The sequence below is a fragment of the Heliangelus exortis genome, chromosome 3 (assembly GCF_036169615.1).
Source record: "Heliangelus exortis chromosome 3, bHelExo1.hap1, whole genome shotgun sequence".
In the NCBI taxonomy this organism is placed as follows: Eukaryota; Metazoa; Chordata; class Aves; order Apodiformes; family Trochilidae; genus Heliangelus; species Heliangelus exortis.
Genome location: NC_092424.1, coordinates 37,949,741 through 37,969,065, shown reverse-complemented (window position 1 = coordinate 37,969,065; position 19,325 = coordinate 37,949,741). Strand labels below are relative to the sequence as shown.

The 19,325-nt window shown below is 41.4% G+C and overlaps 1 protein-coding gene across 10 annotated transcripts in view; it reads left to right on the top strand.

The window, feature by feature from the left end:
* MACROD2 (mono-ADP ribosylhydrolase 2) overlaps window positions 1-18,532 on the top strand; it is an 870,286-nt gene extending 851,754 nt beyond the window's left edge. For 7 of the 10 annotated variants that reach the window (XM_071740242.1, XM_071740249.1, XM_071740246.1 and 4 more), the window contains 3 exons: window positions 10,827-10,910; window positions 16,275-16,342; window positions 18,266-18,532. In XM_071740242.1, coding sequence (XP_071596343.1) covers window positions 10,827-10,910; window positions 16,275-16,339 — 149 coding nt within the window. In that variant the 3' untranslated portion in view covers window positions 16,340-16,342; window positions 18,266-18,532. The remainder of the gene's footprint in view (window positions 1-10,826; window positions 10,911-16,274; window positions 16,343-18,265) is intronic. The other 3 variants (XM_071740240.1, XM_071740248.1, XM_071740247.1) reach the window with 3 other exon arrangements.
* The last annotated feature ends 793 nt before the right edge of the window (window positions 18,533-19,325 follow it).

Sequence of the window (19,325 nt, the reverse complement as noted above, 5' to 3'; positions counted from 1 at the left end):
TGTCACTGAGCTTTCTGAGCCAGCCTTGATCTAACATGATGTTTGATTTGAATCTACTTTCTTTCAGGCTGATAAGGCCCTGATAGGTGTGAAACGGAATAAATTTCTGACCCCTTGTTCTCCTGCTTAGGAAATTGGCAGTGACCAGGAACAGCAGGATGGACCTCTTCAAACAGTGGGAAAGATCTCATGTGAGGGGAAGTGTTAGTAGAAAAAAAAAAACCAAAAAAACCTGTTTGGGAGACAAAAACGCCCCCAGTGCTTGTCCCTCCATCTAAAATGAGCTGTTAATCATCGGGTCTGAGTGGCAACACAAATAGATGCCAGAGTTGATGAACCTGACTGAGGACTTAGAGCAATTTTCTGTGGCATAATACTGGTTTGTTGCTTGTCGACAATGAGTGACTCCTTGCGTAGGGTCCCGAAGAAGAAAAGCTGTCTCTCTCTTAAGGGTTCTGCAATCAGAAAGCTGTTCTTGGAGGCATCTTATCCTATTTTTTTTTTTAGATAATTCACAAAAAAAAAAAAGTTGCCTTCCTCTTTTACTTATCACACTTTTTGAATATGCTCAGGATATTCTCCCAGAGTACAAACTGGAGCCGTCTCTACATCTAGAGACTGAGTTAGGGGCAACATATGGAGTGAGACTCTCCAAAATAAAGAAGTGGGGGGAAAAGCAGGAAACAAACAAACAAAAAAACAACCAAAAAAACCTCTGAATGTTATGTTACTGTAGAAAGAAATATTCAGCTTTAGCAAATAAGCCAGATCCGTGTTTAACAAAGTTGAGGTCAATTGAGGAGTACTCTGGAGCTGTTTGGAGGGGGGAGGATTATGATTGTTGGTATTCTTTGCATCATGTTATCTAAATGTAAATTCCTGTCTCTGATGTAACATCCTACTTAGACCCTAGAATTTATGAACCAAACAAAGGATGAAATGTGAAAAAGTTGAGAAGAAAAATCTGCAGCTCTGTCTTTGTGTAATTCTTACTGAGAGCTGAAATAAATGGAAGACAAATCAAAGGCAACAATAGCTCTGCATTTTTTATCTCACGCCCTGTGATGCATATTAGTCTTGTTTCCCATTGTGAGCCAGAGAGAACATTTACAATTTTAGAAAACACTGTATAATGGCTCTCCACAAGGAGAAAAGCAAGTCTGTGACTGCCAAAACTGACACTCAGTTTTTCATGGCCTGCAAAATTGTTATTTTGGAAGCTCTGTTTTGGGCAAAATTTTTCTACCCTACACTGTGAATTTGAATTTGGTCTTAAAATTTTCTCCAATAAATAGAGCAAATAAACTCACTGATTTTATATTCTAAAGCCAGTCTTTAGCCTTGCCAGGAAATGCTGGCCAAACCAATCATCATATGGCAATATGCTCTTATAATGCAGAAGATAACACCCAGGCTGGTGGATAACTTTTTTCTAAAAGCAACCCACAGGAGTTGTCTTTTCCACTGTGTTTTGGAAATATTCTGGGCTTCATGGGAGGAGGTGAGTGTCAGGAGGATACATGGATATTTGAAGTGTTAAACACCAGCTACGTTATCACTGCCTGGCTCTGCACCTCGCTCTTCCCAAAATATCAGTGGCAAAATAGAGTTTTTAAGACATGCCACTGATCTGGGTAGAAGAGCATGATTGCCACCATGGAGCTGAAATGTTCAGGGTAGTAGCTGCTTTTAGGCTTGTCTCAGTTTGGAAGTAGGTGGCATGAGATTTCCTCTAGCACCACTGTGTTTTGAAAGTTTGGGTTTTCTCATGGCTTCTTTCTTTCTGCTCTGTTCAGAGGAGGATGTGGTTATTGTCTGCTGGCAGCTGGAGGTTACACCACCCTTTGCTGTGATATAGTTCTGTTGTTTCCTGGGGAACCATCTTACTCTGTGTGATAATTATAAAATTTTTCTCTTATATTCATCTGTAGAAATTAAAAATGACATCCATGCTCAGAAGGTAATATAGCACTTGTAATATATTACCTTTCCCTCCCATTCCTTTGAGGCTGGCTGGTGTTGGCTTACTCACCATTGTAGAGGAGGATGCCAGGCTTTCACAAGAGAAAAGGGCAGCAGTCAGCAAATGATGTCCATGGACAGCAAAAGCCACAATGGAATCTCCAGAAGTCTGATTTCAGACTTCTCTGTTCTGTTCTGGGCCCCTCACTACAAGAAAGACATTGAGGTGCTGGAGCATGTCCAAAGAAGGGCAACAAATCTGTTGAAGAGTCTAAAGCACAAGACTTATGAGGAGCAGCTGAGGGAGCTGGAGTTGTTCAACCTGGAGAAAAGCAGGCTGAAGGGAGACCTGATCACTCTCTACAACTACCTGAAAGGAGGTTGTAGTGAGGTGGGTGTTGGTCTCTTCTCCCATGCTACAAGTGATAGAACAAGAGGAAATGGTCTCAGGTTGTTCCAGGCGAGGTTTAGATTGGATATTAGGAAAAATTTCTTCAGTGAAAGGGTTGTCAGGCACATGAACATCCGGCCCATGGAAATGATGGAGGCACCATCCCTGGAGGTGTAAATGTGTGGACACGGTGCCTAGGGAGGTACATGGTTTAGTGGGGAATCAGCAGAGTTAGGTTAATGGTTGAACTCAGTGACCTACAGGTCTTTTCCGACCTAAATGAATCTGTGATTCCATCTAGAGTAGGAAGGTCAATTTGCTCTTGGTCTTGGAAACACTTCCACACTACTGATTAATAGCTTCTCTCCATGGGGCACATAGAGCTTGCTGAGCAGAGTATGGAAAGCATCACCTGGGCAGTACATCCAGCATCACCATCTATGACTCAACTATTCCTTTCTTTACCATTGCTTACTGCCCTCAAATCTAAATATATACACAGAAGTGTGGTCACCAGTGTGTTTTGTTTAAACATCTTGTCTTATCTCCATGAGTAAAATTTTGGCTTTGAATGAGTCAGAGCAGAGTTCAGTTTAAAAAAAAAAAAAAATCTACAGTTCTTTAATTGCTTTTTAAAAATTATTGTTATTGAGCATGTGTCTCAGTAGGGGAAAAAGATATGATGAGTATCATCTGTAAGGTCTTTGTTAGTGAGTGTTGCTAATTACCACTTCTCAAGCAAATGAGTTTCATATTATGTTCAGCTTGGTTTTGGGAAGCTAACAAATTTCTAAAAATTAAAACAGAGTGCTTGGTCAGGAGGTAATAGGCCTTTAGAAATGCAAGTTTCTCTTTCCAAAGAGGAAGACATCTCAGCAGGTTGTGTTATATATTCTTCCTCTGGTTATCCAAGTTTTTGTTGAGATTTGGTTTTGGGGTGTTAGGGCTTTTTTTTTTAAATTCTTATTTTTCATTCTGGATTTACATATCTTTATGTAACAAAGTGTCTGAAAATTACATCATACCTGTAATGTCGCATATATTAGCAGAACTTTGTTGAGCTTCATGTGCCTCTCATTGTGAATATTCTGTTTTATTTTAAACTGAAAAATTTAGGTTGGGGTCTCTGGCTAAATAACAGAAAGATGTCATTTTCACATGCTGTGTATTGGTACTGCTTTTCAGGTATATCCATATACCTGCCTTATTTACCCTTTTGCTGCTGTTCCATGCTACTTTGAAGCTCATTCCTCATATACTCTGCAATAGTCTTCTTGAAAAGAAATTGAAAAAAAAATTTTCCAGGGCTTACTCAGCAGCAATCTCAGAAGCAGCGACCCCAAAAAATAAGGGTGAGCAGCCCCAGGTGTACATTATCAGAAACTCAGGCAAAGTCTCCTTTTGTCCTGTGCAGATAATGTGCTTTTCCACCCCATCATCCTCTCCATTCTAGCTGGAGGATTTTGTAAAAGGTGAGGGCCCTTGTCTGAAAATTTTTGAACATTTGGAGGGAGCTTTTCTAATTTCCAGTTATTGAGCAATTTGCTGTTTATGTCCTCCCAGGTTCTTACCCTTTCACTCCCCATCCTTTTCCTTCAGTTTCGTATCAATGCTGTTTCTATTCACCCTCAGCACCTACCTAGTTCTTGTGCATCTGCTTGGCATTGAGAACTTATATGTTCTTGTCTTCTTCAGAGCAGCTCCTTTTTAGGGGAACATGAAGTTTCCTTCCCTTTTTTGAAATAAATATTGTGGTTTTATGATAAACCCAGCCTTAGGAGATCCAATAGCTGTTAGCTTTAACAGTCTATTGCTTTGCTGTTGTTGCTGTTGCTTGTTTGAAATGCTCAGAAAATACAGTGAATTCAAGTTTGAAATGGAATAGGGACACTGTGTGTGCTGATGAAAAATCCAGTGGCAGCATGAGCTATTAAATTGTTCATGATGGAAGGGAAAGCAAGGTCTATTAAAGCCTGGAACTGTTCTTCAAAATTAAGGACCTAATCCTCACCCCAGATGAGTGGTGCTAAGAGGAATTAAACTTGCCATGCAAGGACAGCTGGAAGAGAGACTAAGTACACGGTAATGAGCATGGTGAGTGTGCAGAGAAAATAATGTTGTGATGGGAGTGGGGTTGCACATAGAATTCTGGCAGCCAGTAGGCTTGCACTCATTGCCAAGGAATTAGAAAAAATGCCCGAACATCATTCCTCCAGGTGAAAGCTGATCCTTAGGAGACCTGGAGGTTTCCTGTGGCTTACATGAAAGGGTCCTCCAGAGCTGTAACTCCTCACATCTCCTCAGCTTAGGCTCAGTAAACCAGTGATCAGGAACTGAACCAAGTCACTTGTAATTTTTATAAATGGTTTCAGGTGGCAGGGAAAGGTAAATAATCATACCATTTCTATCTGTTCAGAAAACTTTTGACTTTCATAGTACCTGTTTGCCTCACCTGTAGGCAGGGAAATGGAGCACAAGGGCTTCCAAAGCTATTTGGGAATGGTGATCTACTAGCTTGAACACAACCAAGCAACATTGAAGTCGTGTTAACACTCAACAATTGAGGAATGCAATGAAAGCTGCTAGGTGCTCCATTTGAGACATTCTCTGCTGAAGGCTTCTTCTATGATGAGAGGTCTCACAGAAAGATCATCTGGAAAACAGGAACATAGCCTCTTACATAGCTAAGGCTTTGCAACAAAAAAAAAAAAAAAGGCTTTCCTTAAAGCGATATGCCTTTGTATTCATATCAAGATCCTGCTGTGTGCAGGCTTATCCTGTTGTTACAGACAGACAAAAGCTACAAAGAGCTCCTGATGGGCATTAGAGATTTTAGAGATGCCCAATTTGTATGGGTCTTAGGGACCATATTGCTGAGAGACAATCCTCACTGCACTCCCTCTCTCACCATTAGGGAAAAGGAGGCATAATGAGATTTACTAAGAGTATGTTTAATAAAGGAATGGAAGGGGATAGGGATAAGTGGATCTTAGACACTTTTAAATTGCATTTAAAAAAAAAAATGTGGTTCAGCTTGAGCTGGAAATAACTATGGCTGGAAGTTGTGCAGTGCCTTTAGGTACAGTTGTGAACACAAACGCAGGGAGCTGACATGATGCACAGTACACTGGAGGGACAGGGAACTTCGTTGTGCTGGGTTACTCTGGGAGACAAAGCCAAAATGCCAGGAGGAGAGGCTAAACACTCCATTTAACAATGAAGGGGCTGCAACCTGAATCCTGACAGCTCACGCGTGGCATTAAGAAATGATGTTCAGCACCTTCAAAAGCCTAGCAAAGCTGGCACGCTCTCCTCTGAAATCTACATCCTCAAGTTTTCTTTTCATCTTTATGGTGCCTAATTGCTGGGTGTTTTGGTTTGGGGGTTTGTTTTTTTGTTGTTGTTTGGCTGTTGTTTTTATTTATTGAGGTAGAATATTCCTGATTTAACAGATGGAGACATTTCTTGTTAATGAAGCCACACTGAACAGCGAGAAGCATCCTTGCAGCAGTGCCATTCTTGTGGCTCGGTGCTGTCGTGCTTGACCTGTGTGTTGCAGGATGATAACAAGGGGAAAAGCTGCCTACCACCTTGAATATAACGAAGTACTGACAGTCCATGACTGCTGTGTTTCTTTTAGAGCCCCAATAGCAGCAGGTTGGGTAGTTTTGCATGTAGAGCCATACAGGAAGACAGCGTAAATCTTTTATGTGGTAGAATCTGGTCTGGTTAAAGGGGTCAGTCATCCCAGATGGAAGTGTCAAAGAGTCAAACTGAACCTTTGTATCACAGAGAGCTTCGGTTTCTCAGTGAAGCAGCATTTAAAATGCTACTAAAGTACAGCAGTAAACAAAGTACATGAAGACTTGACAGTCACATTAGCAAAGAGCTACAGTGAAATGACTGGGAAGAAGGAAAAAACAGCTCTGGCTATTTGCAGAGCAAGAAAAATGGAACTGGTTTTGACAGATAAGACAATGCAGCTGTGGGTCAGGAGAGCTTTGTCTGTCTTTTTTGTTGCTGCAGATGAAAAACGGTGCCTTCAAATTTTAAACAGAGAAATTTGGATTTTAACGAGCCTCCATGTCTCAGAGTCTTCCAATTAGGGGAAGCCTATTTATGGCTAAACTCAAAACAATAAATTTTATTCATCGAGTATGAATCAGGGAAACCTGGATCGTTCAGAATAGCTGCAATGTGGTTTTCAGATTGCACGACAGAAGTGATTTTTTCAAAGTAGAAGCAACTGCTCTACAAATAATTTACAACTAATGAATTTCTCCTGGTTGCAAATAATAGTCCATGAGCAGGATAGTATTGTATTGGAATTCCTATGGCAACACCCAAAAGTGCTGGGCAGACATGCTATGGGAATAATGACCTTGCCATTTTGCCTGTAAAAATAGAAGTAGTTCTCTGGACCGTTGTATTATACATACAAAATATTCAAATATTCAGAATAATATTAGGGTCATGATTTCCCTTTTAGTTGCAAGACTCCTAAAAGTGGGTGATTTTTAGTATTTAAATTACCTTGGTGTTCCCTGATTGCACTCACATCTGCATGAAACTCGGCTTTCTGTTTGTCTTAAAGTTAGTCTATGACTTTATAACAAACTCAGAACTAAAAGCAGAAACCAAGTGTCCTGATTCAGAGCCTACTTGGCAATTCCTTACCCACACCCTGTGGGAGGACTCTGACAAGGCTGGTCTCAAAGGCCAGGCTCTGCCAAGAGAGTCCTGTTTCCCAGACTCCTACAATAGTCAGCAAAGAGAAATAAAATCCCTTAAGGTGGGCAGGTCAGAGCAGACACTCAGTTCAGCTGCTTTCCAGGAATGATTCATTGATTCTAGGGAGACTACACTGGGATTTTGCTTTGAATTACCTGAATGAGTAGCCTGCCTCTCTCTCCTGATTACAAAGGTGCTCTTCAGTACACAGCAAAGCCTTTCTGACAATCAGGTAAAAATGAGTTTTATAGATTCCTCTGTGTTGCAGCTTCCAAGCCTGCACAGTTGCCTGCTTTTATCACTTAAAGTAGATGTAAACCTTGCACAAAGGCAGAAGGGTTACACTTTTTACTTAATAGGATCTATCAGGGGTGTGGAGAACAGATGTCTGACCTATGTATTTGGGCAGTTTTAAAATTAATGTTAACATATCAACAACCACCACATCTTCATGTTAATCTTGTGAATCGTACATGAATCTGGAACGGCATTTCTCTAGAGAAGGAACTGTAACCATGTGGAACTATTGACAGATTGTGACTATAAAGGAGAAAAAAAAGATGAAATAACAGTACAGATATTTCTATTTCCCTGGTATATACTTGTCTTACATATTTCAAAAGGCTGAGAGCCATCTTTGTGCCAGAAGCCTGCTGTCACTTAGTGCTAGGCTGGTTGTGTAACCAGCCTGCAAAGGGTTCAGGTAATGAGCTCTGTCAGGAGCGTGATTGGAAATGGTAATTGAAATTGAAAGTGGTGTCTCCCAGGCTCCCTCCTCTTCAGTACCTCTCAGCTCCAGCTTCAAGACCTGAAATACCGTGCTTCTTTTTGCTCTAACCTGAAGCAATCAAAACAAGGGAGTGAAGGGAAGTCTCTGGAATGAATTGGTTGTCAAGATGGTTCTGGTATTGATTGAGTTCTGCTGTTAATGTGAAATGGGTTCACTTCTGTGTGACACTTGGTTCTACTCCACAGCAGGGAAGAAGCTTCTTGTTTACTACCCTTTCCACATGCATGGCAGTAGAGTGAATGCTCCTGTCCCTCCTGTACCCCACACCCCATAACAATGAGGGAAGAAATGAGGTTTTATATTAACTGGGTTTGAAAGTCTTCCCCAAAATTTGGCATTATAATGTGCAAGCCTTCTCTCAAGGTTTGAAGTGGTGCTTGGCTTTGTTAAGGTTTAAAATGTCTTCTACCTTGTTTGTCCCTGAATGTTGTTTCCCACTATTATTTTCTTGCTGACAGTATTCAACAACCAACAGAAATCATAAAAAAAAACCCAAACCCTGATATGGCTCTAATCCCTTCTTAGAAGGGAAGGGGAAATCAGCTGTTCAGACTTGGAAAGAGGGTAAAAAAGCTGAACATGCATTAACTCTCTTTTGACAATGTTTATGACTCTAAACCTCTCAAAAAGTAATTCTGCAAATTTGCTACTGCTGGTGTTACTCTTTCCAGCCTCTCTCTAGGGCTGTCCACTCTGAGAGGTGATCCTGTAGCTTTTGGTACAGAGGGCCCTCTACACCTTCTGCTTTCAAACCCTGCAATAGCAGCCCTAAGTAGCACATGTGCGCACGTGTGCACAAAATGTCTTCTCTTTAATTAGGCTCTTTCTTCACCTAGCGCTGTGCCAATAATCCTTTGCGCCTGTCAGCTGCATGAGAGATTTCTGAAATTGAAAGCAAGAAACCTTTCAGCAGTGTGGTGAAGCCAGGCATGCTGGCGAGTTAATGGGAGATCTTGGGATCTTCACAGAGGCATCTTTAGGAGCTGACAAGAGGTGAGCGAGCAGGTATCGCTGGCTGTTAGAGAAATGGGGTGCCAAGATGTAGCCTGTCATGCCACATCTGCTTTATTTGGTCAGACAGTGTTTTAGAGGAGGCAAAATCAGAATCAGAGGCATCAGCTGCCAGTTCCAGTGTGTCAGCATTGAGCAAGAATCCCAAATCCCTACAGCAGACATCCGAGTGTCTTGGGAAGAGCTGTGCTTGCTGCTTCAGGCTGCAGTCCTGCAGCTGATTTGCCAAAATTTCATTTTCCATGGAGGTGTGCCCCCAGCTAATCAAAATGTAGCACCACCTGAATCTTCCTGATTAGTCAGCACTTTCATAGTCACCCAGATTTCATATTGATTTTCCTAGAAGTCAGACAGGGATTTTGTGTATACCTTGTCAGCCTTGCGCTTGACAAGTTTCTGCCACGTGTGCATACTCTTGCAATGGCATTACCTGGGTCTTTGTGTGAGCCCAAAAGAGCTGTGGGTAAATGCTGGGAGAGCTTAGACCTGTTGGCCCATAAGGAACCTCAGGAGAAACCCTGAGCTCACTATCCTGAATTCCCTGGTGAAGCATTAGAGACGTAATTCACTTGCAAAGGGGCATCTCAGGCATTCACTGACATGCAGATGTTTACAGGCATTTTGTCTGTTTGTGTGGGGAGATGATTTTAAACCTGTGAGCTGCTGATATGATGATCCCCTAAAGGATTTCTTCAGTAGAAGTAAGAGCTGTTAAAATTATGGGTGAGAGATCACTGTAAAGTCATACATAGCACTTTCCACTACACTCACTGGGGTGGATAATTGAGCTTTGGTTTCTTTTTTGTTGGTGTCTTTATGTGCTGGGTCTTTGTTTTAGCATCGTGATGCTAGGTCAGAACATAGTACACTGGAAGTTGTCTGAGAAAATAGCATTGAGAGCCAAGCAAGCACTGAGGAAAGTAAAATTATTGTGACAGTGCATTGGCTTGCAGATACAATTAGAAAGGAAACTGGCTGAAAACTTCAGAGACAGATACATGTTTATGGACAAAATAAATGTAGTGCACTTAGGTGCACTTGAGAAAACCTGCTCTAGACATCCATAGAGAGAGAAAAGTGATGTCTGTGGGATGGCGAATGTTTCATCTCTGTTGCTGAAGAGGTAAATTATTTCAGCTTAAGAGTGAAGCATTCTTTTAAATGCCTCAGTCCATACTACAATTTGCTGTCTCATAATAACTACCCAAATGTCTGGATTGCTTAGCAACCAGTAGCCTGGCATCCTGTAGTTCAACCGCATGATAGGTGCAACAGGCTTTATAGCAGCCACAAAAGCAGATAAGTAGCATGATGGAAATTAACTAAAAATTGCCTACTCAGCACTCTAAATAGCAGAATATTAGGAGAACTGTGTATGAAACAGCAAAAACACTTTTTTTTTTTTCCCTTTCAAAAATTGTTGGATATTGAATCTAAGCTTCTAGACAAGCCTAAGGCAGAAAAGATTAAAATGTTGAGTTATACTGGAAAAATGCATTTTCCTAAATTCAAGTTTGTGTCTGACTACTAAATGTATTTCAGCTCTCACCATATCTATTTTTATTCTGCTAGCTAGAGGAACTTTATAAGTGCGATTAGGTCCCCATCATGTATTGCATTTTATGAGCAGAAGGGATTCTTCAAAAATGATGAGAAAAGAATGGCAGGGAGGCAGAAGCACAGGCCATGATGTGGTTTTAATAATTCCAGTTAGAAAAGAGTGCATATAGCTACAAATATTCAGGCAAATATTTTCAAACCCTGTTCCTTTCCCTATACCCTCTGCTGTTTTCTCTAATGGATGATACTATACAACACTAGAGTGTATAAAGGTAAGAACATGCCAAAAGAAAAAAAAAAAAAAGGCATACAAATTCTGAGAATTATCCATTAACCAGGTATTGTAAGTACTGATTTTTCTGTCTTTGGCTTGTCTTACAGGGGTGCAAGGGAAAGAGGTAGCTTCTTTGGAACCTATGAAAGTTGATCTTGCATGTGAAGCAGCAGATGAGTCAAAAAAGGATGGTATGTTGTCCAAATATTTAAATTTTCCTGAAGTGACTATGTAGAATGCTTTTTTGGGCTTTGCTTGCACATTTCCCCACACAAATAGGAGTTACATTTATAATCCCTTCACATGAGTCTGCTTGAGAATTTACATAATCTCTGCTGTCTTGGAACAGCAGTTCCAGTCAGGTTTGTGGACCTTATCAACCCGATTCTTCTGACTTGGAAATGAGTTTGACTTGGAAATTCAAGTCTGACCGATTCTTCTGACTTGGAAATTTTTTGACATTGACCCCAGTGAGCAGATGACCCAACTGTCTGGCAAAATCCTGGCAAAGGCTGAGTACCAAGGCACTGCTTTGCAGTGCATAACATATTCATAAACAACAAAAAATTGCCCTTCTAGGATCTTCCTTTGTGTAAAGAAATAACAGGTGGGATCAATGCCCTGATGCTAAGGTTTTGGTGAGGCAGATCCCTTGTCATTCTTCTAGATCAGCTCTTAGAGCTTAACAGAGCTGTGCAAGAGATTTTCTTGGGTTTTATACAGTGTCCTGTTTCCTGCTCCAAACAGCAGTGTGTTTGGAACTGAGATTCACATCCTCCTTTTATTATGGTGGACTCCTCTCTGTAGCAAAGATCAATTTTTAACTCCTGCTTTAACCTCTTCAGCAACATAATTAACATTCAAGGCATACTTTTTTACATCTCAAAGACAAAACAATTATTTTCTTTCTGATATTAGTTACACAAAGCATCTAATGCTGATTTCCTTTTCTGAGTTCAGACTGTGCTGTGGCATTTGAATTGGTGGCTGATTTATATACAGGCCAGTAGGGAAGTTTTTGCAAGCACAGGAAAAGAAAGCATGCATAATGGATTTTCTTTATTTAAAAATACCAGAGATTATGCTGTTACTAGTAAGTGCGCAGAATAAACCCTAATCAACCTTCTCTCCTCATCCTCTGAACAAAAAAACCAAAAAATCATAGTCACAGTAAAATATTTGAACTTTGAATTCCTAGAATGGTCTGGGCTACTTAGTGAAAAAAAATTCAAATTTACTAAAAAATTATCCTAAGAATATTTTGCACTGGAAAGAAAAGTGATCACGTTGCTCTTGTAATGTACAGCAAAGCACAGCTGAATCAGTGCACAGCTTCTGAAATTATGATCTTGGTGGGTATCTTTGTTTCAGCTCTCGCTTATCTTGTAAGGTCTTCTACGCATAAGTCATCTGGTAACTTCCTTTTCTGTGAACTTTCTGAGTTATATGAAAGGACAGGTAAAGGGTATTTGCTAATGCTGCAGAAGAACACTCTGCTCTTCAGGGAGGTCTTCCTTTCTCTTCAGCCTTAATTGCTATTGGGATTGTATTACAGGGTGTTTTTTCTTATGGACATACATTAAATGTTTAAGAGAAAGGAACAAACTTCCCATGTTCTGTTTTATTCTGAGGGGTCAATTTTTGCTGAAGAGAAGCCCCACAATTTTTAAAAGTACTGGGTACTACTTGAGATTTTATATATATATATATGTGTGTGTGTGTGTATATATATATATAGATATATATATATAAAAGGTTCCATTTGACAGTAATTTTATGTAAATTGCCTATTTTTTCTCTGGAGCCCTTCCTTCTGCCTCAGGAGATCTCATTGCTTCACAGCTGAAAGCACAAGCATATATCACCAGGTACCCCTTGGCAGCCCAGCTCTTGTGTTCTAATTTCATGTACAGTGTCACAGCAAAAAGTGTTTTAGAAATGGAGACAGTTTAGACAGCTCAGGTGGATCTCAATATTGGTTCATCTACTGGGCAGGGCCGTAATAGTGATATATTTCAGAAATGACTGTAACTTGAAAGCTGGGCATGATTCTTTGTCAGGAAAGCTGTCAGTGGGTGCATGTATAAGCCTGAGTAGGGACGTGTGTACAGAGGTGTGGGCTGCTATTGGCAATCTCCATCAGGCACCAGAGTGAATGTCCCTGGATAGTAAATATCTTGTAGCCAAGGGAGATTTACTGGTTAGAATTTTTTAATGATGACAAAACCCACCTCTGGTGATCAGTATCCGCAACTGTGTTTCCCTGCTGGCAGGCTTATTTTGTTCTTCTTGTTCTTTTCTTTTTTGTTACCACCGAAGCTTTGAAAATTACTGAGGTGGATGTTGGTTTCTAGCCGGTATTAGGCGGATCAAGCTCTTCACTCCTTTCATAATGGGGTTACTCATTTGCCTTTTTTATTTCAAGCCCGCAGAAAGCTTCATCCTGACTTGCTGACACAATGGGAGAAAATAAAAAGCTGAAGGCAGTGTCAAACCTAAAAACTCCCATTTTTTAAAAAGCTTCTGCAGGCTGATGAATGTGCCATCAGCAACCTGGCCTTCACATGATTCACTAAAGCAATATAAAAGCAAGATCTTAACAGCTAACATCCTCGTGCTTTTTATGATGTTGATGTAACACCCAGGAAACAAATAACTACCAAGTAAGCAGCTGCATGTGTTTCATCACTGCACATTCAGGTTGAATTCCAGATAGATGGTTTTCTTTGTAGGGGGGCTGGAGTTACAGCTGAAGGTACTATAACCAAATTATGTGGGTGCAAGGGGAAGCATGGTTTAGGGAAACATGGTTTAGGAAGTAGCTGAAGAAACAGGTTATGTTTTCAAATAAAAGTCTGACTGAGCTTGTTTGTAAATCAAGATGGTGATATTTTGGTGTCATCTGCCATCCCGTCATATCCTGGGGTGGGGAAAGGTGCCCGCTCTCTCGCGGATAACTCTAAACATGTTTTTCCAATCTCCCATTTGCCTGTCTTCTCCACTTAGATGCTGTGCTATGACTCCTGGCTAGCTGACCTTTAAGCACACAGCTTTCTAGCAGGGAGAGGCAAGATGCCTTGCTGCCACCACACATCCCCTGGGTCAGCCCCAACTGTAGCACTTTGATGGATGTAAACTGTTTGCTGGATTATTTCTTTGCCTCTTGTGGGGAACTTGTTTGCTTTTGGGGGCAAACCCTTCCCTGGTCATAATTTGAGAGCTGGTAGGCAGCTTACAGATTGAGAGACGAGGTGCAGACAGGTTCTCCTTAAAGGGGAAGAATTAAGGGGAAAACAGACAGGGAGAGAACACAGAGGAATGTCTGTTTCCATTGCACAGAAAAGGCTATTTCTGGATTAAAAGCCCCACATGAAGCTGCAAGAGGGAGGAGCAAGTAAAACTGAATTTAGGAGATTTGCTGTCTCCATGAACTTGAGGTGCTTTGATGAGCTGCTGGCTGCTGTGGTATATTACAGTAAGTGCTAAAAGACCACTAACATCAGTTAGCAGTTTAACACCTCCAAGAACAAAGTTTAGTGGGGAGAAGGCCAGTTTTGGCTTGCAGTGTGATCAGATGTAGCGTGCCCAAGGCTAACAACATTGTTCTGACACTTAACTCATGCTGGGAGGACAGGAGGGCTGTGAGTCACATCCCCACTGCACCCGGTGGCAGCTCTTCCATCTGCTCTTGCAGTAGGTGCTTCTCTGCTGTGTGATTTTCCAGCCAAATATAGAGGGTTGTGTAGGTGGCCTCGTGGTGACATCTGATGTTGGGGTTGACCCAGTTGTCTGCAGAAGCTTACCCTTCAGTTAGCTCTTGCTGTCCTTACCAGCAGCAATGCAAAGAGCCCCCAGCTTAGTCCCAAGCATACAGGAAAAAGCTTCCCTGCTGGTGGGGGCTTCAGGTCCCACACCTCTGCTGGGGCTCCCCCCTGCTTTTGCATTGCCCTTAAAGCATCCCTGGCGTTTTGCAGTTTGACTCCCTCAGTGTGACATGCTGGCAGCATGAAGGGTAGGGGTCAGCTCCTCGCAGCCATAAAAAAAAAAAGCAAAGGGAAGGAGGCACACTCATCTGGGATGCTGGCAAAGCCTAACCTCAGATTTCAAATAAAGCTGTGGTTTTGCAGGAGATCTCTGTAAAATGTGAATGAAGCCTTATGGTATTTTCAGAAAATGCAGCCAGTGAAACTGAATGGCATAATGAGGCTGAGAAAGGCTGCTGTCTTCAGTGTGCAGCAGCCTTCCCTTAATGATCTTTTATTAAGCATCCTGTCTTTGCTATGCAAATGCACTTAAGAATACATCACCACTAAATGCGATGTGCATCAGAGCTCCGTAATCAGGAGTGGATATTTGTCTTATTATTCATTGCATACATCCAGGAAGCCATTACAGTATCTGTTCTGCATATGGTTGATGAATAATTTACAAATAATTCATCTAAATCCAAACAGGTGTATTGACATGGTATTGACTCTGAAAGAGATCGTACTGCTTGGTTGGATGTAGCATAGTTACTGATTTTTTGGGGTCTTCTCCTCCTCTCCTCTATCTTCCCTTAATTTCCAAATCTCCCATTCAGGCTTGAGGTTTTTTCCCCCATTGCCCACATCACATGACTTACAATCTGCAATTGATACCACAACATAAAGCTAAGTTAAAGAAAGAAAACCAGCGTTTCACTATAAATGTCTCCATTCAAAGGCATTGCATACAAAGGCATACTAAATATAAATCTATAAAATGCATGTGGTGAAGTAACCCTTTTATGTTTACCCTAGATAGCACCAGCCATATCTGCCTTATTTTAGATGGTATTTTGACAAACGTCATGCTGAAATGAGCTTAAGCCTTCTATGTGTATTGTTTCTTATTTTTTAGTAATTTTAATTTAAGAGAAGAAAAAAAAATATTGTTTTTGTGTATCAATAGTACAGAGGTGAACCAGTATGTGTAGGAGTATAACTAGTATGTGTAGGAGTATAGTGGTGTTACTCCTGGACTCTGTCCTGGGTTGCAGCAACTTTCCATTCAAGGACCCCTGGCAGCATCTCTGTAACTGAGTGCATGCACTGGGTGCATGTTTGAGCCCCAGCTCCTCCCAGGGACTTTGTCTGAAGTCTGCAGATGTTCATATCACAGGATCAAGACCACTTAGCCCAGTGAAACTCTAAACCACCCTTTGGAGATACCTGTATCTCTGTCTGTGGCCTACAGAGGGAGTGGAGGGTCCTTTAGCTCTTGAGCTGGACATCGTGGTTGGGCACCAACATCAGACTGGATGGATGTGGACCAAAGGGAAAATCTAGATCCAGAGGTTTGCATTTTTAGCAATGCTGAAGCCTGCACCCTGGCAGGGCTTCTCATGGGGATTTCCATGTCACCACAGAGTAGGATGTTGGGCCTAAGAGACCTTTCTGTGGATCTACAGCATAGAGTTTTAATGCAATATATGTCCCCCTTGGGTTAGGAGCAGTTATTACTCAATGTATCAGACTCAACAAGTATCATGAATAAAAATTGATTATTTTTTGTTTGTCTTATTTTGCTTACAGATGAAATGAATAGTCAAGTTGAAAGTATAAATGATCCTATGGAAACAGAGCGAGAAACTAAGTAACAGGTAAGACCTTTTGGCTATTTTTTCTTACCATGTTCCATTCAGCTTCTATTTGAAAACTTGCTTTTGAAATTACCTTAATTAATGTTGGAATTTACAAGGAAGAAAAAAAAAAAAAGGAGGAAGACAGTATACAGAAGAAAATAAAAAATAAATTGCCTAATATGATCTGTATTACACCAAAAAACAAAAAATATCCACTAAACTTGATTTGTCAAGTAAATATTATACTAACAGTCTGCAGCTGTAATGGATTTAGACAGTGCACAGTCTTAGATCATCAGAAGGCAAGACAGCACAGAGATAAGGAACAGAAGAGTAACCGAGTGAACAATTTTTGGCAATGCTTAGCAAAATGACAGGCAATTTATACTGGTTGGAACCAAGCTCAGTTCTGTACGATCTGTATTCTGGGAACAACAGGTTTGCATCATGAGGGTTTTATTGCCCTTGGGTCTCCGATGCCTAATGTCACTTGTAGCAATATCACTGAAAAACAGGGCAAAGTCAGTGAGCTGCCTTCTGGAGCTCTGCTGCCTTTTGGAGATTTTTGCTGGCTTTATGAGCTAAATAATAGTGCTCTGGCAGGAGCCTGCAATGGTTGATGTTGCTGCAGGGTTCGTCACAGGGGTAAGCAGCCTCACCCTAGATAAAGATGAATAATTTGGTAGGAAGAAAAAAGTCTGAGCCTCATCCCCAGTGACAAAAAGCAATTGCTATTTCTCCCTTAGAAGCAGTTTTAAAGTGTTAACGTGTACCACTTGGTTGGCACAGGTTTATTGTGAGATGACAATATCATACACAGCAAGATGTGTTATTTATGCTTGTAATGGGATTTCATGTAGCTCAAGACCAAATATAGTGGCTTCACAACGGTGGCAGCTGTATCACTGAGATTTAAAATACAAGTTCTCATTACTGCACGTAGCCCTTTGTCCTTGTCAGCATATAGACAGCGTGCTGCCATGCTGCTGGAGTGAGAAATAGCCCTGATGGGGTCCCTGGTAAAAAGTACTGTATCAAAACTTAAAGGCACCCTCCCTATTGAAATGCAGCTTCCGCTGCCCACCCTTCTCACTCCCCTAGCTTCTGGTTGTATGTTCTGTTCAATCAAAAAAAGGAAGAGGGACTTATGAAATCCTCACTGTTAAAAATACATGGCAAGGTTAATACCCTTCCTCACTTTAAAAAAATCTGACAGTTGTTATTCTCAGGCAGTCTGTAGGCAGTCTGTGTTTCACGCTGCATTTTCCAGTGCGAAAGAATATCTGAACATTTTGGGCTGGAGTAATTTTTGATTTATAAAGACAGGGTTCACAGGAATAATAGCACAATTAGCAATCAATTAATAATTCCCTTCAATTCCACTGCAAGTCTTGGCTCCACCAAGCACCTTTCTGGAGAAAAGGGCCCTGAGCACCATGTCTTGCCCAGCTTTTTAATGGCATGCACGTGATTAGGAGCAGGTATTAAAACCTCCACATATCTCTGTCTAAGTCCTCCTGACACTGCTGCTACTGTTTTAATTGCAAGGGAGGATTAATCAGCCTGTTAAACTTCAGAGGGTTTTGCTATGTTTTTTCAGAGCTGAGGAGATCCCTTTCCATCCATGTTTAGTATTTGAAGGTGTTAATGTATGTTCTGTGGTCTAGCACCAAAGCACCAACCAGAGCTGGGGGCCCCTGACATCAAGCTAGGTAGCATGGAGCTATGGGAAACTAAGAAACTGTGATGAGCTCAACCCATTTACTGTAGTGATAACAGTGACTGTTTTAGATAAGACACGTTACACATACATGTGCTGCATGTGTGACAGAAAAAGAAACGGTAACTGTGCTAAAAAAATAGCAAGATAGACAGGGTTCTGTGCAGCCATTTGAAGTTTTGCTTTTTGTTTTCTCTTTTCTCTTTCCCACTGTGGCGAAGGAAGGATACAGGAGAGGAGAGACCTGAGGAAACCCAACGGGCAGGCGCTGACATCCTACAGCATCATTCTTGGCAGAAAAGAGCACACAGAGATGCTCCACGGGTTGGGAGGGAGGGAGCTTTGGGGAAATTACTCTTTGCTTTATTTTCTCTTTGTTCTTCATTGCATTTTGTTCTGTAAGCCTGTTGGAAAGAAACATAACTTCCCAGTTCTAACAATGTTTTGCAATTTTCCCTGCAATTACAACAGTTTCTTCTGAACCATGAGTCCGTCTTATATTGGGTCTCTTTTGCTTCTGCATCATATAATCAGTAGCCTGTTTCCAGGCCCACTCCTTTATCTTCTTTCCTAGTTATGGTACTGTCTACAGGAAACCTGTGGGGTCCCAATTATTACTCTCTCCCCTTCTCCCCCTCCCTTTTTAAAAACTGTTCTCTAGGATATGAATAGAAATTTGCTTCTAGAACATGAACTGCCACAAAGGATTATAACCCTCACACGCTGATAAGCAACCACCATCCCTGTGATAGGGTTTTGAAAGACTAAATGCTCCAAAATCTCAGAAATATAGATAGAGACAGCCCTGCATGTTGCTTGCCTCCAGGCTTGTCAATCAGCTGCTCCTGCCAGCACCTACCAGCAGGTCACCCTGTCTGAACCCTGGTTGCTAGAAGAGGCTCTGGCTGGATTCCCTGGAGTTCATGCTGGAAGCAGAGTCTGTGTGTTAAGTGTCTCATCCCAATGCCTCGGGACTGCTCGTAGCTCTGCCCTTCCCCTTTCTCTCTGGCATGGGAAAGCTAAACCATGACCAGCCTGTGCTGTGTCATGCCTCTCTCTAGATCCTACACTTGAATATAACATGCGTGGCCTCAAACAGCCAGTGCCCAAAATCAGTCCTGCTGTTTTCCAGTCAGCTCTGCACACCTCAAAATCAGGGCTGTAGGTATGACCCTCAGGTGCAGGTAGCAACAGATACTTCTTCGAGCCTGCAAGAGACAGAGGATAGCAGGCACTCTGCATTCAAGGCATCTTTAAATACGTCTCCCAGCTTTAACAGCT